The sequence below is a fragment of the Harmonia axyridis genome, chromosome 2 (genome assembly GCF_914767665.1).
Source record: "Harmonia axyridis chromosome 2, icHarAxyr1.1, whole genome shotgun sequence".
Taxonomy (NCBI): domain Eukaryota; kingdom Metazoa; phylum Arthropoda; class Insecta; order Coleoptera; family Coccinellidae; genus Harmonia; species Harmonia axyridis.
The window spans coordinates 14,936,816-14,956,951 of record NC_059502.1 but is presented as its reverse complement, the minus strand read 5'-3'; the positions used below and the strand labels follow the sequence as shown (position 1 = coordinate 14,956,951).

At 29.8% G+C, this 20,136-nt stretch overlaps 4 protein-coding genes and 1 long non-coding RNA gene across 14 annotated transcripts; 2 read left to right on the top strand and 3 right to left on the bottom strand.

The window, feature by feature from the left end:
• Positions 1-590: 590 nt before the first annotated feature.
• Positions 591-4,946, bottom strand: LOC123673094. Of its 8 annotated transcripts, XR_006746420.1 has the most exons (11): positions 4,864-4,946; positions 4,528-4,607; positions 3,421-3,484; positions 3,159-3,222; positions 2,896-2,960; positions 2,617-2,681; positions 2,338-2,402; positions 2,061-2,123; positions 1,389-1,453; positions 1,136-1,174; positions 591-939 (listed from the first exon to the last, which is right to left on the bottom strand). It is a non-coding gene; the product is annotated as an uncharacterized LOC123673094 (long non-coding RNA). The 8 variants fall into 8 exon arrangements; XR_006746423.1 differs by lacking the exon at positions 2,338-2,402; XR_006746426.1 differs by lacking the exon at positions 2,617-2,681 and having other exon boundaries at positions 2,061-2,137.
• A 1,325-nt stretch (positions 4,947-6,271) lies between these two features.
• Positions 6,272-11,842, bottom strand: LOC123673092 (uncharacterized protein CG1161). Of its 2 annotated transcripts, none has more exons than XM_045607519.1 (4): positions 11,552-11,842; positions 11,367-11,494; positions 11,051-11,291; positions 6,272-6,547 (listed from the first exon to the last, which is right to left on the bottom strand). In XM_045607519.1, the coding sequence occupies exons 1-4, from the start codon at positions 11,603-11,605 to the stop codon at positions 6,404-6,406; spliced, it is 567 nt and encodes a 188-aa protein (XP_045463475.1). In that variant the 5' UTR covers positions 11,606-11,842; the 3' UTR covers positions 6,272-6,403. The 2 variants fall into 2 exon arrangements, with proteins under 2 accessions (XP_045463475.1, XP_045463474.1); XM_045607518.1 differs by lacking the exon at positions 6,272-6,547 and adding an exon at positions 7,010-7,510.
• Positions 11,843-13,493: 1,651 nt separating this feature from the next.
• On the top strand, positions 13,494-14,712 carry LOC123673090 (eukaryotic translation initiation factor 3 subunit I-like). Of its 2 annotated transcripts, none has more exons than XM_045607515.1 (2): positions 13,494-13,646; positions 13,703-14,712. In XM_045607515.1, the coding sequence occupies exon 2, from the start codon at positions 13,713-13,715 to the stop codon at positions 14,697-14,699; it is 987 nt and encodes a 328-aa protein (XP_045463471.1). In that variant the 5' UTR covers positions 13,494-13,646; positions 13,703-13,712; the 3' UTR covers positions 14,700-14,712. The 2 variants fall into 2 exon arrangements, with proteins under 2 accessions (XP_045463471.1, XP_045463472.1); XM_045607516.1 differs by having other exon boundaries at positions 13,544-13,646; positions 13,691-14,712.
• A 931-nt stretch (positions 14,713-15,643) lies between these two features.
• LOC123673088 (uridine 5'-monophosphate synthase) lies at positions 15,644-17,728 on the bottom strand. Its single transcript, XM_045607513.1, has 3 exons — positions 17,383-17,728; positions 16,766-17,258; positions 15,644-16,537 (listed from the first exon to the last, which is right to left on the bottom strand). The coding sequence occupies exons 1-3, from the start codon at positions 17,509-17,511 to the stop codon at positions 15,765-15,767; spliced, it is 1,395 nt and encodes a 464-aa protein (XP_045463469.1). The 5' UTR covers positions 17,512-17,728; the 3' UTR covers positions 15,644-15,764.
• A 97-nt stretch (positions 17,729-17,825) lies between these two features.
• On the top strand, positions 17,826-19,888 carry LOC123673093 (protein lin-7 homolog C). The gene is made up of 3 exons (XM_045607520.1): positions 17,826-18,003; positions 18,262-18,662; positions 19,291-19,888. The coding sequence occupies exons 1-3, from the start codon at positions 17,967-17,969 to the stop codon at positions 19,444-19,446; spliced, it is 594 nt and encodes a 197-aa protein (XP_045463476.1). The 5' UTR covers positions 17,826-17,966; the 3' UTR covers positions 19,447-19,888.
• Positions 19,889-20,136: the final 248 nt, after the last annotated feature.

Sequence of the window (20,136 nt, the reverse complement as noted above, 5' to 3'; positions counted from 1 at the left end):
AGAATTTGTTGATTCTTCGAACGATTTTAAAACTACAAAAAAAAAAGTGAATATTGTTTAACTATTAGGAATATCTCTTGCAAAGAACATTCTAAGAATATTTTGAATCGGCACCATAGCGGTATTCAGAAACAAATATAAAAAAATTCGTCTTTGAAAGCTCAATAACGAAATTTCTCTACATAGAGCTTCATTACTTGCATATTTCAATCTAGGTGCTCATAAAGTAAGCCCCAAGTAGAATATCCTTTTCATCTCCATAATGATTTTCAAATTTCATTTTTACTTGTCATTTAATGCACAGAAATGACCTTGAAGCATCTTACCACATGGGTGAAATGTTCTTAGACTGTATATAGTCTAGGTAACAAATTTATGTGAATATCTTATATTACTGGATTAATCAATCATTATATACAAAGTTCTTTTCTCAATTCCCTCATTAAATAATAAATTTAATTTTCAATTAAAATAGAAATTAGAAAAATCTGAGTAATGAACTACATATATGGAAAAGAAATAATTCAAATAGTTATCAGGGGATTGGTTAGGAACTGGTAGAATTAAGAAACCAATTTGTTTGTTTCAGATTTATAATGAAATATATAAGATTACATCAATATTTCATCATTAGTAAAAATTAATGTAAAATAATAGAATTTCAATTAGTAGCCAAAAGATAGCATGAGCTTTCAATTATGTCAGCATCATGACTGAAAAAATAATAATTGCAATGATAAAAATAAATATTAATCTCCTGAAATTATAGATATTTAAATCAGATGATGGATTTGGTATAATTGAGTCATCAAAATAGGCTCAGTGTGGTGCATTAAACATCAAATTGAAAGTTATTGATGTCTGTAATACCTTTAATTGAAATAATTACCTGAATCCTTTTCAGATGTACTGCAAACTTTTTCATCCACTTAGGTCATGCTGTAACAAATTATCTCACATTTGTTTGGTCTTAATATTAGAAAATATTTTGATTTGCAAAAAGATTGATCAGATAATGGGTAGTGGTATAATTGAGTCATCAAAATAGGCTCAGTGTAGTGCATAAAACATCATATTGAAAATGTTGACTGCTAACAAAATAATTTGCGATAATGTTCATAATCAAAATTATTACCTGTCTGCCCTGTTTACTTCTTCATCTACTCAGGTCATGCTGAAACAAATTATCTGACATAAATTATTTGGCCTTAAAATTAGAAAATATTTTAATTTGCAAAAAGATTGATCAGCTAATGGGTAGTGGTATAATGGAGTCATCAAAATAGGCTCAGTGTGGTGCATGAAACATCATAGTGAAAAAATTGACTATACAAAAAATTCAATTGTAATAATACAAATTAATAAAAATTTTCAATTAAAATGATTACCTGCAATTGTGAAAAAATAACCTTCTTAGACGACCAGATTACGTTTTTCATCTACTTGGGTGATGCTGAAACAAATTATACATTAACTATTTGGTGTTAAGATTGAAAAATATTTGAATTTGCAAAGAGATGAATCAGAATATGGGTAGTGGTATAATGGAGTCATCAAAATAGGCTCAGTGTGGTGCATAAAACATCATATTGAAAGTGATGACTACAAAAAATTAATTTGTGATAATGTTCATAATCAAAAGTATTACCTGTCATAGTGGAATAATGTTTTGTTTAGCCCCGGTGCACACATCCGACATTTGCAGTTGCGACACCGTTGCGTTGTCGTACGCTAGTGTGCATGCTCCCATTTGATTATTTGTACCACAGGCCGCAAGTACGACACAGCAACGGTGTCGTAACTGCAAAAGTCGGATGTGTGCACCGGGCCTTAGATGTCCTGTTTACTTTTTCATCTACTCAGGTCATGCTGAAACAAATTATCTTACATAAATTATTTTGTCTTTAAATTAGAAAATATTTGAATTTGCAAAAAGATTAATCAGCTAATGGGTAGTGGTATAATTGAGTCATCAAAATAGGCTCAGTGTGGTGCATAAAACATCATATTGAAAATGTCAAAAAAATAATTTGCGATAATGTTCATAATCAAATTATTACCTGTCTTCCTGGAATAATGTTTGTTCAGATGTCCTGTTTACTTCTTCATCTACTCAGGTCATGCTGAAACAAATTATCTGACATAAATTATTTGGCCTTAAAATTAGAAAATATTTTAATTTGCAAAAAGATTGATCAGCTAATGGGTAGTGGTATAATGGAGTCATCAAAATAGGCTCAGTGTGGTGCATGAAACATCATAGTGAAAAAATTGACTACACAAAAAATTCAATTGTAATAATACAAATTAATAAAAGTTTTCAATTAAAATGATTACCTGCAATTGTGAAAAAATAATCTTCCTAGATGACTGGATTACGTTTTTCATCTACTTGGGTGATGCTGAAACAAATTATCAAACATAAATTATTTTGTCTTTAAATTAGAAAATATTTGAATTTGCAAAAAGATTAATCAGCTAATGGGTAGTGGTATAATGGAGTCATCAAAATAGGCTCAGTGTGGTGCATGAAACATCATAGTGAAAAAATTGACTACACAAAAAATTCAATTGTAATAATACAAATTAATAAAAGTTTTCAATTAAAATGATTACCTGCAATTGTGAAAAAATAATCTTCCTAGATGACTGGATTACGTTTTTCATCTACTTGGGTGATGCTGAAACAAATTATCAAACATAAATTATTTTGTCTTTAAATTAGAAAATATTTTAATTTGCAAAAAGATTGATCAGCTAATGGGTAGTGGTATAATGGAGTCATCAAAATAGGCTCAGTGTGGTGCATGAAACATCATAGTGAAAAAATTGACTACACAAAAAATTCAATTGTAATAATACAAATTAATAAAAGTTTTCAATTAAAATGATTACCTGCAATTGTGAAAAAATAATCTTCCTAGATGACTGGATTACGTTTTTCATCTACTTGGGTGATGCTGAAACAAATTATCAAACATAAATTATTTTGTCTTTAAATTAGAAAATATTTGAATTTGCAAAAAGATTAATCAGCTAATGGGTAGTGGTATAATGGAGTCATCAAAATAGGCTCAGTGTGGTGCATAAAACATCATATTGAAAGTGATGACTACAAAAAATTAATTTGTGATAATGTTCATAATCAAAAGTATCACCTGTCATCGTGGAATAAAGTTCTGTTTAGATGTCCTGTTCACTTTTTCATGTACTCGGGTCATGCTGAAACAAATTATCCTACATAAATTATTTTGTCTTTAAATTAGAAAATATTTGAATTTGCAAAAAGATTAATCAGATAATGGGTAGTGGTATAATGGAGTCATCAAAATAGGCTCAGTGTGGTGCATAAAACATCATATTGAAAGTGATGACTGTAAAAAAATTATTTGAGATAATGTTCATAATCGAAATTATTACCTGTCATTATGGTATAATTTTCTGTAAACAGGTCCTGTTCACTTTATCATGTTCTTGAACAATGCTGAAAGAAAATTATCATGCATTAATTATTTTAGTCTTAAAATTAGAATATATTTATATTCGCAAAAAGATTGATCAGCTAATGGGTAGTGGTATAATTGAGTCATCAAAATAGGCTCAGTGTGGTGCATAAATCATCATAAGAAATAAATACTAGTTACTAAAATATGAATTATTTCCATCTATAATGTATAGTATCATGTACCGAAGGTCAAATTTTGATTACGAAGCTATGTGCCAAAATTATATTTATTTATATATGAAAGCTAGATTTCTGTAGCATTTTCATGAAAGCTTAATTTTTACTGACTTCAAAATTATACATTGTATCATCAGTATTAGCGGTGATATAAATTTTTTTCTACATCGCCATTTTCCAATTTTTGCTTAATATTACTCGAAAACAAAAGCAGATGACCAAAAATGAAGAATACCCATGTTAGTTTCTCAGAAGAAGAGAACGAGAATGGGTATCAGATTTAGTCTATCTCCGCTGGTTTAAAAGGTGTAGTGCTAAACATAGATATTTGCCAACCCTGTACATAAATGATGAATCTGAGTAGAGTTTATAATTCTAAAAAACTAAGCTATATTTGAATTTAAATCGAATGATAATAATTCTATTCCTACTTCTCAACTATATGTATAACTAACAATTGTTTCACTACATGGCAACTTCTTCTGAATAAGCTACTGTGTAACGAAACAATTGTTATTTAAATGTATATTTAAAAAGTAGAAATAGAATCACCGTCATTTAATTTCGATTCAAATGAATTTCCATCAAGTGAAGACAGTCAAAGAAAATTTTTTATCTATGCGTAAGTCCATATTTATTTGAAAGATCGAGTTCTTAAAATCTTCTTGGCCAAAAACTAACTTTGCAATGAACAAAAAATGTGGAACTACACATTATATTTCACTCATTAACTAAGCAATAGTCCAATGTGTAAGAATTGCAAGTAATTGGAATACAATTAAAAGGAAAAATCAAGCAATATTTAATTGTGATATCAAAATAATAAAATAATGAAATATAAATACCTGTCTTTATGAAGCAATGTATAGTCCAAGTATCTCAACAACGATCTATTGATCATTGATGTGGTTTTGCTGGGGCCACTCTACAAGAATGAAGGAGAATATGTCATTAACATTGAGTAATAAATTTCAGCTTGAATTAGAGTTAAAAAAATTATTAATCAGATAATGGGTAGTGGTATATATAGAGTCATCAAAATAGGCTCAGTGTGGTGCATAAAACATCATTTGGAACAGATTGCATATTACTGCAAATCTTGAAGTCGTTATTTAAAGAAGAATGCGACAGTTAAATAAAGAAAAATATTTTAACTTGAATGAATGAATATTTATATTTACCTGTTTCATTTGAAACACGTGCACCAGCAATGAGGCATGAAATGAAATTATACTAACCTAACAAGTTAACATTTGGTTGGAATATAGAATATTTGTTCTTCTAACCAGAGAACTATTTTATTTATCTTCTATTCACAGATACCGGTTTTCATTTTGAATGATAGCCTTTGCTCTGAGATCAGGAATTAAACAAAAAAATTAGGGTATATTGGAAAGATTAGATAAGAGGAGCCAAATTTTGAAAAAATGAAGAGCTTTAAAATATTAGATATAGTAAAAAGAAATCCTTTATATTTGCTTGATTTATCTGTATTTCGCGTTGTCTGATCGGTTTCCTCTAGATCCAAATCGGATTATTTTAACTATGTTAATTAAAGCCTTGTTTTTCATGCAAAGATAATGGATTGCAACACTTTATATAGTTCGTATAAGATTGGCCAAACTTCAGTGGATTTCCACACCGTTTCTTATAGCGCTCACTTCAACGAAGTAGATGTGAGTATAACTAGTATAAGCAATTTTCCGTTTCAGTGAAAAACTAAATACTACTATACCATATTTAAATTTTTTGTAATTTATTCTTCAGATATTCAAACATACCGTTATGTCCCATGTTTAGATTTTGTTTAAGATAATTCGGCGTTACTTTCCTGCTGTAGAAAGCGTTATTTAATAACATGGTCATATTTTCATGAAAACGACAGTGAAATTTTTTATAAGCACTACAGAAAAACCTCCGGAACTCCACTGAAGTTTTATCAATATTCTCTGTCTGGAATATCAGCAATCTCCAAATCCAAAAAAGCTTGTTACTACAAAAGTTCTCATTTATTTTTGTATTGAACTTTTTCAGTAGTGAGCACATCAGTATCTTAATCATTTAATATGTGCGTAGTGAAGATAGATACATGCCGACCCTGCAGTGCGATATCTGATATCCCTAAATAAGTTGTTTTTTCACCTATTCACATGACGCAAATAGCAATTGATTCTAATGAAAAATTCTACTCATTTGAATCAGGATAAAAGAAAAAATTTTACACACGTATCCCTGGGGACATGTGCCCCACAGTAATCATGGACTATGACATACCGCTGGGAGCATGAGCCGCACATAATTAGAGATGGGCAAAATCTATGGTTGCAGTAGACATGTTAATTCAAACTTCTATAAGATCTATTAAAACTTAATATTTTAAGGGCCAGTTGCACCATTTGCCTAAACATCGATTAAAAATTTAAACATTGATTACTCTATAATTTCAAAAGAGAAATCAGAAATTAATCGATGTTTAAATTTTAATCAGTGTTTAGGCAAATGGTGCAACTGGCCCTAAATATCATGTAAACTTTGTCCTACTGAAAATAACGTTATGAATATATTGTATTTACAAAAAAAAATCGTATGTTACAATTATACACCTTTATTTTGTATACATTTTCTGAGTTACTACAATGAATGCAGCACAAACACCGATATACATATATTCAGAATTCTGTAAATCAAATATTTTATATACAAATTGCTCCTTTGCATCTATCAATTCAACATTGCATGCCTATCATAAATATTTCTTCTTTGCTCCCTGACTTGGCGTTTCCATTTATCTTGTTGATGGCCAACTCTGTTCAGGACATTACCTCTAACACTCATATCATGCGAAGTAGATGGAGTACCATCCTCCTAGAAACAATGATCTAAGTAAAAAAACTGACATGAGAAATATAGGCATTTTGCTTGCAACAAATATTGGTGAAACTAAAATAATAATGATAAATGATTCCAATATGTGAATATTATAGAAAAATAAAAACAGGCTAGAATGAATTCTGGTTTAAGTATTTATGTTTTCAAACTCCTTTGTTTTTTTCAGGTAAATATATAACACAGAATTATTTAACTCTGTGAAAGTCTTCAGAAAGATGAGAAATTCAAGTCTTGTTGAAAATTCAATATGCTGATATTATGAGACTGCTTATCTAAAAGACTGTAGGGTAAGGGAAGGTACTTCATCTTTATTATTCCTTTTTCTTTCATTCATCTTCATTTTTTCCTGATGTTATTTATGAGGAGGAATATTATGTATCCAGTAGTTGTAACTACATTCTTCAAACGAGATCTTACCTTATTCAAAAATAAAAATAATTAAACAGGAAAATATATATTTCAATCAAATTTATAATGACAAAAAGAGAAAATATATAGTAAACTGAACATTCATATCTTACTCCTAGGCATGTATATATTGAATTTATTTTAGTTCGTTGCATTTATTCTGTACATTTAAGTAGAACATTTTCCTCACTATCAACAAACTCAGATTGTTTTAAGGCCGTATTGTTCTTCAGCATTTTTTACACCTATCAGAAAATTTTCGTATTCACTAATGGGATTATCTCGATGAACTAATATTTGCATCTTGTTTTGTGAAAAACTTCTATTTACAGTATCCTTTTTACTCATTGTATCTCTTATATCAAGCAAATCTACATTGCTTTCGTCATCGTCTGAATTTACTTCTAAAGGTAGATACACCATTTCCATGGTATCTTCATTCTCAATTATTTCATCATGATCAGAACTATCCAGAAGGTTAAGAAGTTCATCATCATTGTTTGATCGTGATTGTCTATAATGTCTCCTCCTCTAAAATTGATTCATTATTTACAAAATAGATTCAAAATATAATTGAAATCACATACACTACTAAAACACAAGAATCAAAACGGAAAAAAAAGCTACATTTCATAACTAAATTAATTCAAACCTGTAATAATTTCCATAACTTATGTTGCACCATTTAATCAAACACATTTTTACACTAAACACTGTAGACACCAATTATTCACTTTCCGAACTGATGTGAGAATCCAAGGGTGGATGTTCCGCCAATATTCTTCAAAAATAACTTTTTGATTAAGAATAGTATTGAAGAATGAAGTACTTCAATGGTAATAATTATAATTGGGTAAATAATAGTGTATTTGAAAAATAATTTTCTCCAAGACTTATATTAACAACACATATTCACCAATAATGAAAATAAAATTTTAAATAAAATTTGAACACATAATTGGGAATAGAGTAAGGAAATAGTAACTGAAAATGAAAAACTTTCATATTGAATCAAAGCAAATTTTCCAATTTGTATTAAGTTCACTCTGTTCAATACAAAATTATTTATTGAACAAGTGACATTTAAAATTTATATTATCATATAGAAATGTTAATTTTATTGAAAATGAAGAAATGAAACAAATCCTGGAAAATAAAAAATTGTTTTCCTCTATCTTGTGTTTTAGCATGTATAAAGTATTCATAAGAATCAAACTTCACACCAAAAAAGCAAATTATAAAAAAAACACATTGATTCAATAATCTTCAAGTGGGGGCGGTAATTATGTTTTACACAATATAACAAATAAAAAAAATTAGAAACCTAATAAGAAATGATTAAAGAAAGATTCAATAAATATGGATAATTAATGTTCTTTGAAATAAAAGTTTTATGATTCTCATTGAATACATATTTTTTAGTTCTCCATATTGTATATGGAAATATTTAGGGTTCACATTTTACTGTATTATACTTGAGATTTAATATTGTGTTTGCTAAGGATATTGGCGTCTCTAGATAAAGATTTATTGATCAAATATGAATTCAAGGTATTGAATTTGGGGTAATAATTGAAAACTATACCACTTAAAGTTATGTAGGTAAACTATGGAGATGGCAATAATATAAAATTAATAGAGGTAGGGTAAATGCACTGGTTAGCCGACCGGCACTGACTCTCGAACATTCCGTGATTTGAGATAAAATAATATTAAAAATATATCATTTAGTGCAAAATATTTCCGCCGTACGTGATCTCGACCATTCTACCCTTCCAAAATAGTTTGCATAGTAGGGGTATAGGTCAAAGTTTTCGCGCTAAAAATTAGTTTATAATCGTCTATCATAGAAAAGGGTTCTTTCTCGTCCTCTCTTAGAAAAGTGCTTTGTGATATATGACCAGAAAACATTAATTATTTCTTATTTTAAATGAATTATGTGTGTATATTTTGTTCCATATGAACTATAAGACATATTTTTGAGTGTATTTCAATCAAGAAGCAAATGAATATATATTTTTTTGTTTAATATTCGGCGGTCGCGAACTGGTATTGGAAAATTTGTATCTTTTATTTCTCGACCAAAGTGGTCGAGAACCAATATGTTACTTCAATAATTGTTTATTTCAACCGATATATTTCTGTTGCATCATTTTCGTTTTTTTTTTCGATACTCTGATTCATTCATATATCTACTTTCTGAATATTAGTTTGCGACCACCGAATTAACGTTGAAACACTTATTTCTACCTTTTATTTATTCGCGGTCGAGAACCAATTTAATTATATTTAATTCTGGACCACTGGTGGTCGGTGTTTTATATTTAATTTACTCATTAGCTTCTAAATAGATATTAAGAGCAAAATAACCAAAGAATGTTTTATGAGTTGTTATTTTGAAATATTTATAGAGAGTGGAAACTTTTGCAAAATAATTTTTTTTTACGTTCCCAGTGTTCCTTACTTAATTACCTCTTCTGAAACCCATCCTATGATAGGTAGTGATGTCAATGGTACTGTACGAAAGTAAGTACTCAAGTTTTATATAAAATTTTTGAGTGGAGCGGCCACTATTATTAGTGGTCAAAAACTAACACAAAAATGGTCGAGAACTCTGCGGCGTGGTCGTGAACCGAAGGTTATTGAGATTTTCTATATGTTTTCACATTTCAAAGGTTAGATGCGAAAAGAACGCTCAAAATTATATGACAAATCATTTAAAACTCTCCAAAGAATCGATGAACACCAACACCATTAAAATTTGATAAGTTTATGTGTGAAAAAGTTGTGCTGGAAATCGATGTTTCTGTTAACTGGTCGAGAACCAGTGCATTTACCTTATATGTTTTTTTTCTCAATCATAAACAAAATTGACTGGAAAATCTAATGTTGGATTGATTTTGTTGGAAAGTGAATAGTTTTTAAAAGGGTAATCATGAATGATAATAGTGATACACATTTCTTGATAGAATAATCACGATATATTAACTAATAAGTGATAATCCTAGTGCTATTTGATCATCAGTGTTGTGAACAAAAGTGATAAGTTATTTAAAACCACCTCAAATGTAACTTTTGTGTAAAAATGATTTAAAATTGTCTTGTTTCATATATTATATATATATTCACAAAAATAAACAATACAAGCAATGTTTACTGTAGTTGATATTTAAATACTTTGAGTTATTGAATCACTGAGTTTTATGATTAAGTGTAAGTTTTATATTATATTGTCTTTTATCAAAATTCCATATGTTAAAGCAACAAAATTCTAAATGCATTATTTCAAAATTTAAATTGCATGCTCATATGAGTAATACATTTACTTCGAATGACTGCATCATTATCTCCATTATTCTAAATTGATTGCTTCAACTACTTGATTATTTTGTATAGAAAAAGTATTTTATTTCAGATAGTGTACTATAGAATGATACTCAAGTAAACCGACAAATGCAAACTGTGATTATAGAGGACATAAAGAGCTGATTCCAATATACCCCATATGGATACTCTAACTCTATTAGTTTTCTGAAATTAAAAAAATTTTTGTTTCAGCGTAACCTTTTTCAATTATAGATGGGTTTGATTGAAAATTTGTTTTTTTTAACATACATCTATTGCCTCTATTTATGTATCAGAAAATGGGCAACTAAAAAAAAAAGGTATTTTGGAATATCCTTGATGCCCTCTAATCACAGTTTTCATTTATCTGTTTACTTGTGAATCACCTTATGACTCCATAAAAAGGTGAAGATTCACTTGCTCAATAATGTAATGATTGCTTGAGTTTGAATTCTTAAATTAAATTCCCACTTGAAATGACGTTGATATAATAAACTTTGCTTCTTTTCAAAAAATAATTTGCAATATAATATTGACATGAATTTGAATTTGACATTTGTTTCAACATTAGATAGTAAGAGTTAAATGTCAATAGAAAATATGATCATAAATTTTTGAGAAATGTTAGTTTTTGTATATTCATTAAAATATTAGGATCACACGCTTTCATGCCTTCTTTCAATTTTTACATTGATAACTTTAAGATCAGACTCAATAACTACTTACCTCTTCATTTGTATGTTCCTGATAACTACCCTTCTTCCTTTTATTCAAAAGTGGATCAAGTACAATCAAAAATGCCATATATACAACTAGAGCTGCTATAATCCATATTACAATTATGACAACTACTTTTATGATAGTAGTGTTTCGATTCTCATATTTACATTCACATCTTGGACAAAATTCACCTTCTTTACCATTCAGTTGGTTTGCAATTTTTGGTATAACTACATCCATACAATTGCTATAAGTAATACACTCAATGAAGTAGACTTAATTTTTTTTCAGATCTTACATCAGATCTCTCTAATGAGCTTACCATTTATTTGGGGGCACATTAGCTACATATCTTATGCGTTTTCCATCAACTATTTCAGTATTATTAGTAACAATGGATACTTTTGGACAAATACATTTACAGCGTTTATCATCTGATAACGATTGGGACTGAAAATGTTGATTTTAAGCAATCTAATTGAATTTTATAGATTCATATTATCATACCTTTACTAATTCTGATATGCTTATAATTAGTATCACCAGGTAATAAGTCTTCATGATAACTGGTAGGCTAATGGTGAAAGCTGCTTGGAATTTAAGGTAAAATGTTATTCATAGCTTTTCATTTTATGAAAGAAAAAAGAGCACATAATAAATGGATGTCATTAATGAACGGTATTATATTATTATCAATCAAATGTTTAAAAAAGTCACCAAATTTCTAGATATTGAATTGAAATTGAAAATAAATTTTATCAAAATATTGTAAACGATGGTCGAGTTGTCAAAACCATCGACATAGAATAAAAATATTATTATAGGTCTATGAACAAAATTAAGATATTTAATGATTGACTTTTGAGATAATTTTTCTTTTTAGAAAAACATTCTCTGGAAGCTTACATTTCCATTTGATCAAAAGATGTGAATATTTTCAAGATAAGTATATGTTTAATTTCCCATTGCTAATCCAAATTACAAACAATACAATCAACTCGATGGTTCATTGAACCTAACCAAATTTTCAGGAGTGAATCCAAAGCTATAAAATATTTCTCAGGGATTTCATCAAGCTTGTTTCATTAAGTAATAAGTAACCAATAAATTAATTCCTATTCAATTCAGCAAATAAGATCTTGTAATGAAATTGTTATTTTTCTAACCACAGCAACCATAACTTATAAAAAAAAAGAAACTAAGATATCAATTACATATCCCCTGTATTAACTCATTTGATTGATCGGCCAATTTGATGAAGTTACGTTTATCATATTCTCATCAAAGTACTAGATGGAATACATCATTAATGATTAAAAAACAATGTTAGTATGGTATTCATATTTATGATTCTTATTAAGAATTCTTAAGGGAAAAATGTGTAAAACATATCTATAGGAATAGATACCCATTTTCCCCATTCAACAAGTACATTATCTACAATAAGACTAGGACTCTTCAAGTTGAAATATATTTATTTAGCCATTCAGAAGAACTAGAGGGAATGTGAATTTTAAATTCAAATGAAAAACAGAATGATCTTATAATCTATTTATTTTTAATAATAAAGCCCCGTCATCGGCATCTGAAAAAAAAAAAAACATTAGCACATGAAAATAGCAAACAATTAATAATGGAAACCATGAAAAGTCTTAAATCACAATTGGACAGCACAGTGTTATAGAAACAATAATTCACACAAGATACATAAATGTATCAAATAGAAAATTTAGTAGATAAAATAAATAAACTGAAAAATATACCATAATTTCGAACTGAAATCGGTATAACCTAAAATTATTTCACAGTAAGTTAAATTAGTCAAACAAAAATACTTTATATTTCAAATGAATTTCGAAGAATAAAAAATTTTAAGTGATGCATCAACATCAGAATTTTAGCTTCCAGAACAAATGCATGAAAGTACATATATATGAAGGAGAGGATATTGAATATTAACTTACTCTTAACGGAGTCTTCTAGCTTCTCTTTCAGATTCCAGCAAGCTGAGGATATCTCCTTCTCTCACAGGCCCCTTTACGTTCCTTATGATTTGACGATTTTGTTCGCCAAGGAACTCTACTTTAACTTGTGTACATTGTCCCTGGGATCCAGTACGACCCAAAACTTTAATAACTCTTGCAAGCACAACAGGTTTATCCATTTTTACGGATGTTATAGGATTCAACTATACACACGTGCAAAATGAAGAATTTTGGGTTAAGAAAGGAGGATTGACAAAGCACGGTTTCTGAAATGAGATTCTGGACAATCATAGAGTTTTAAAATATTGTTTCTTGTTCTTACTATTAAATCTTTTTCAATGTGAATGAACCGCCGTTTATTTCAAGAAAACAAAATAAAATGATCATAAATGCTCCTCGATATGAAAAATAATGATATAAGGTAATGGGTAGGATAGTTACATAAATCTTTGAAATGAAACAATTAATTAAACTTGTTCTATGTAAATTGAGAACGAATTAAATTTCATTGTGACATGCGGCACAACTGTCACACTTTCTATGAATATTTCTGTACGTTTTGGATGCTAATTCATTTGTAAAAATTATATATAACTATAAAAAAGTTAATTAACAAGGTATGTTTTCTTCTATAAGATTTTTTTTAATTTTTAACCTGCAGTTCTTATTATAGAAACTAAATAATGAAACCTTTAATGCTGCATGGGCACGAACGTGCCATAACCCAAATCAAATATAGCCGAGAGGGTGATTTATTATTCTCATCATCTAAGGATAACAAACCAAACGTTTGGTACTCGTTAAATGGAGAAAGATTAGGAACATACAATGGACATCAAGGTGCTGTATGGTGTATTGATGTGGATTGGACTACTACCAGACTGTTATCTGGTGGAGGTGACAATACATTGAGGATATGGGATTGTGAAACTGGGAAGGAGATAGGAACAATCGAAGCAAAATCTTCTGTAAGAACTTGTTTATTCAGTTATTCTGGAAATATGGCTTTTTACTCGACAGATAGAGCTATGAGAAATAATTGTGAAATTTTTGTCATTGATACACGTACTGTAGACAGTAGTATAAGTGAAGCGGATCCCATTTTAAGAATACCAATACCAACATCTGAAACTAGAATATCATCAGCCCTCTGGGATTTTTCTGAAGATACTATTATAACTGGACATGAAGATGGCACATTGTTCCAATGGGACTTCAAATCAGGAAAAAGTATCAAGTCCATTCGTGAACATAGTAACTTAATAAATGATATGCAGTGGAACAAAGATAGTACAATGTTCATTACAGCATCAAAGGATAACACAGCCAAACTTTTTGATGGAGTTGATCTTACTCATTTGAAAACATATAAAACAGAAAGACCTGTAAATTCGGCGGCGATAAGTCCTATTTTTGATCATGTAGTTGTAGGCGGAGGTCAAGATGCAATGGATGTAACAACTACATCTACAAGAGTTGGGAAATTTGATTCCAGATTCTTCCATATGGTTTTTGAGGAAGAATTTGGTCGTGTAAAGGGTCATTTTGGACCCATAAATAGTGTTGCTTTCCATCCAGATGGCAAGAGCTATAGTTCAGGAGGTGAAGATGGTTATGTTAGAGTTCATAACTTTGATCCTTCTTATTTTGAGTATAATTTTGATTATTAAACTTATATCAATAGCTGGGGATATTTTTCATTTCCACCCCTAAAACAATTCTAAAATTGATAGTCCAATTCTGGAGAAGATTGAAAGTTCTAATGGAAAGCGATCAAAAGTAAATAAATAAAATTTTGGACTAGCAAAAGTGTAAATCCATAAATAATCGGAGGGAAATGTGCTGATATTGCAGGTAGGTAGCAATAACCGTCACTTCCCACCTCTGACGCCAGCATGTGTCCTTATGGTTTCTAGACTTTCGCCAGTTCGATATTAGGTTCATTCAAAAATTGATAATAATATAAATGAAATAGTTGAAAGTCATCTTGAGTTTTTATTGACTATAAGCCATATCGTGTAATTCATTTATTTTGAAAATCAAAAGAAGGATTTGAATTGAAAGATCACAATATTGAGATGCCGAGTTGAATATTTCTGATTCTCATGACAATTTTTTGTTATGTAAGGTTTCCCATAAGTTGAGCGAATTTAAGCAAATTTTGAATAATCTGTCAAAAAAATTCTAATAAACACTACTGCCAGAAATAATCATCATCTAGAATTGAAAATAGAAATCCAATTTCATTTTTATCAAGTCAATATTGTTTCTTTGCCCAAATGATAATTATTTATGTATTACTTTACGACATGAAACTATGTCATATGAATATGAGACAAACAAATTTCACCTAATTAATTATTTCATCTAATAATAAAGACAATTTATTTATGGGTAGCTATAGAACCTGTTTTAAGAACCAATAAATTCATTTTCAAATTCCAACCTAATGAGACTTAGATGATAATAATAATCATCTGTATTTGGATGACCTCTTCAGAATGATACATAAAGCTCAAAATTATTAAATGATTCCCTTATTTCTCCATAAAAATTCATAAAGTTAATTAATTAGGATATTTTCAAACATTTTAATTGGAATTATAAACCAAAATAACAGACAATATATATTTTTGATCTACATAAAATAAAAATTCTAGTTATTTTAACAATATAAAATATTCAATCTGTAATGGAATGTATATAGTAATGAGAGTGATACACCTATATAACCATCATTCGATTCTTTTCAAATATGCTGCCCACAGCAAATCTCTATATTTTTTTGCTTCTTTTCTTTTATTTGAACTTTTGGTTATTCCTCTTCCTACTACTGCTACATCACCTCCTTTAGAAATAACCACAGTTTCTGGAGAGTTGTATTGTTGCCCCAACTCATCTCCAGATGCATCTAATTGCACTCCAGGTGTTAGTTGGAGAAAACCAGGGTGTTCTATAAACAACGGACTTTGGCATACAATTCCAGCAATCTGACTTTTGCATTTCAAAGCCAGATTCACAGTTTCCTGTGTGTATTTCTCATCAAATAAGCATCCACGGGAACTAGCTTCTGCCAAGAGGAATACTCCTGTATTTGATGTTGGATCTTTAAGAGCATCTAAAATACTTTCTCCAAATAAAGAATGTGCTGTAACAAAGTGAGCCCAACTACTTATTTCAAAGACTCCTTCATTAAATTGTAATTGTACAGTTTTTCCAATATCTGCAAATTTTCTATCTTCCATAAGCAGGAAGTTATGCGTTTCTGCTATTGTTTTTAAATATTTAATGAAATTTGGGTGAAAATCTTTCACTATATCTATGTGTGTTTTCAGACAGCATATAAAAGGTCCAATTTCCTCTGCTAAATTCAGGATATCTGTTGCATCAGTAAAATCTGCAGCAACACATAAATTTGTTTCCTTTTCAATCATAATTTCCATCAGTCTTTTTGCAGTATTATTTTTGGCATGTTGAATTCTTTTTGAGAATGACATTTTTAGTCTATCTGGAAAAGAAAAATAAAATTTTGTATGTTTAGGTATAAATAATAAAAAACATTGAACAGTAATTGTAATTTAAATTTGACCTGAAAATTTCACTAATGGTTAAATTGAACAGTATTTTGAAATAAATTTTTTATCAATCTATGAATTCCATATTTGAAACTCAGAATCTCAGTACTCTATAATAAATCATGAAATAATGTCATGTTACAATGAATTAAGTAACTTACTATTTTTTAAAGGAAATACAGATTGAGAATTGACTTTATTATCTGCAATGTATCTTTCCACTTTGGACTTGATTTCTTCACTAATTAGGCCTCTTTCAGATAAAATATTCATTAATTCACTCATTGTCAATAACGAATGCATTTTAATTCCATTCTCATTAAGAAAGGATTTACCCCCTTGTTCTCTATCAAGAAGAACAATAGCCTCACTGCACACTATTTTAGAATCCCTCAGATCTTTTACAGTTTCCATTATACTACTTCCAGAAGTAACAACATCTTCGACAATGAGACAATTTTCCCCTTGTGAAAACACTCCTTCGATCAACTTTTTGGTTCCATAAGATTTCGCTTCTTTTCTCCTCATAACCATGGGAGTATTAGTTTTCGTGGATAAAATTGTAGCTATAGGTAAAGCTGTGTAAGGCACACCACACACTAGGCTGTGCTTAGAAACATTAATTTTTTTCAACATAAGATCAGCCAATGTTTCCTGAAAATTGATTCAAATTTCTAAGTAAAAATATAATGTCTATTTGAGGAGTATCGTTTCGCGTGGAATCATATGAATGAAACAATTAAATTCCACGTGGTCATTTGATTTGATAGGTACTCACCATCAGTCTAGGAAAACTGATTATAACTCTCAAATCGAAATATATTGGGGTGTAAATGCCCACTTTTGTTTTATAATCACCAAATTTAATAGCATTTATTTTGTATAATTCTACTGCCAAATCTTCCATTTTGAATGTAAAATTTGGTTATTAGAACAAACTATTAGAATCTTATCAAGAACTAGACTGAAGCCGCAAGCCGATATCGGCCAATGGGTAATCTTGCTGAATCAACACGTGGATTTGTGATGATATGTATAAATGATATTACTACAATTATTACGTAGTTTGATCTCCGCAAGTAATAATAATTGATATGACCTCATGGATATGACTGATATCACAGATAACAGAGTAAATATTAATTGATATTATTATTGACACTAATGACAGCTGAAACTGACAGCCAGTGGGCAGTGGCCAGTGACAGTGACAAATGACAACATTATTGACGTATGTCAAATTCTGTCGATTTCGTGTCATGTTCTGGATTTTGATTCCTAAATAATATTAATTTAGATTTTATGATATTTAGTTGAATTCCAATAATAATAATTTTATATTTTTTGTCAGTTCCTCAAAAAATGGCTCAAATGGGAGAACCTTTAACTTTGGCTAGTGGTATGTTGCATTTCATACAGCAAAAAATATCAGTATAAATATTTTTATGATTTATATTTGAAAAAAATATTAAATAACTTAAAATCCAATTGAATTAATGAATTTCTTTCATATAGAATTGTTGAAGAAATTGGCTATATACAGAAGTCTAGAGTTCTTCCTTCGTTTCTAAATTAATTCAATAATGTTAAATGATATGAAATGAATGTTTTATGGAATGGTTGGAAATTTATTTCTATTACATATATTTCTTTCTAGACATAAAAAGGTCCATAGAGCTTTTAGAAAAACTCCAAAAAAGTGGTGAAGTACCGGCTACAAAATTAGCTGCTCTACAAAAAGTTCTTCAGAGCGATTTTTTAAAGGCAGTAAGGGAGGTTTACGAGCATGTGTATGAAACTGTAGATATTCAAGGATCTCAGGATGTTAGAGCTTCAGCAACTGCTAAAGCTACTGTGGCTGCTTTTGCTGCAAGTGAAGGACATGCTCATCCAAGAGTTGTAGAATTGCCAAAGACTGATGAAGGATTGGGTTTCAACGTTATGGGAGGAAAAGAACAGAATTCTCCAATATACATATCTCGTATTATACCTGGAGGAGTAGCTGATCGGCATGGAGGGTTGAAACGAGGAGATCAACTTCTTAGTGTTAATGGCGTTGTAAGTTTTATTCTCATTCAGATATAAAAAGTTGTTCATTTTATAAAATATATGCTTCAGTGTTCATAGATATTAGTCGTTCGGATTATAGATGCATTCCTAGAACGTGCAAACTCATACTCATTAAAAAAAATATTGTATTTTATATAAAAATATGTATTTCTGCCCATCAGAGCCATGAATGATATGATCGCCTCTTCAGTCAGTGGACACTTTCTAAACAGGTTCATCATCGTTGTCAGAGCTTTCATTTTCCTGAGTGACATCAGCAATTATCTCATTATCTTAAACTCTGTGTCTCAATTTTCTTCGTCAGCACTCCCTGTTCATTTTTGATTTCTGTTTCATCTATATATCATAGTATGATTTCCTTTGTTCACTAATTATACTGAATCAAAACCTTGATTTAGTCCTTCTCCTGATACTCTCGAAGGAATCAAATCTTCTGCAATTCATTCTTCTGTTCAGATTGCAGAGTTCAGGCTGTTCGGATTATACATATCATTTTAACAATTGGGCCGTTTGGATTATAGGGTACTTCGGATTATCTGGAGTTCGAATTATCCATACATTGCTGTAATTTGATATTGAACTATGACCATTGAACTCAATGAAACGTTTGTTTTAGTCTGTGGAAGGAGAAAATCATGAAAAAGCTGTAGAACTACTGAAGCAAGCTCATGGATCTGTGAAACTCGTAGTTAGATATACCCCGAAGGTGTTAGAAGAAATGGAGCTCCGCTTCGATAAACAACGTGCAAGGAGAAGACAACATGTTAATTGAACCCAAACAATATCTTAATGGTTTTATTGCTTAACTAATTATAGATATAGAAGGTGTAAGCTGATGTAAAGCTTTAGAAATATTACTGCAGATGAATTCCTAAATTTATGATTTGATAATGCTCCTAAAGTGCAATTTTATTAATTGTTTTTATATCATGTAAAATTCATCCACATACAATTCTTCCTTATGCACTTCATATTTCTGTGGATATTTCTTTTTTTCAATTATCTGAAATTGAAAGAGGCAATGCTTTGTCTCTTTATGAAATGTAATGTAAAAGTTCATAATTTGAAGCAGCGCCAAATTCAGGAACTCACCCTCAATTAAACAGTATTTAATGAAACTTGTTGCAGTGTTGAATTTTTGTTATATATATTATATTACTTTTAGCAATTTTATATATATTAGTTTTATGGTAATACACAAATACTGAAGCTAATTCTTCATTCTATTACTTCCTTCTGTAATGAAACATGCAGTTTTGCTTCTCCTTCCAGGGACATTATTAGGATTAAATTTTTTGTCAAGAAAGTGTAGAGTTGGAGAGTTTCTTCAAACTCGTTTGAGAAATAGTATTTGAACTTTTTACTCATGAACCAAGTAGGTGGTTGCATTTTCTGTTAAATAGTTTGCGCTAAGGTGGCCCTTTGCCGCACCCTGCGTAATGCTTGATAGAACAGCATTGCT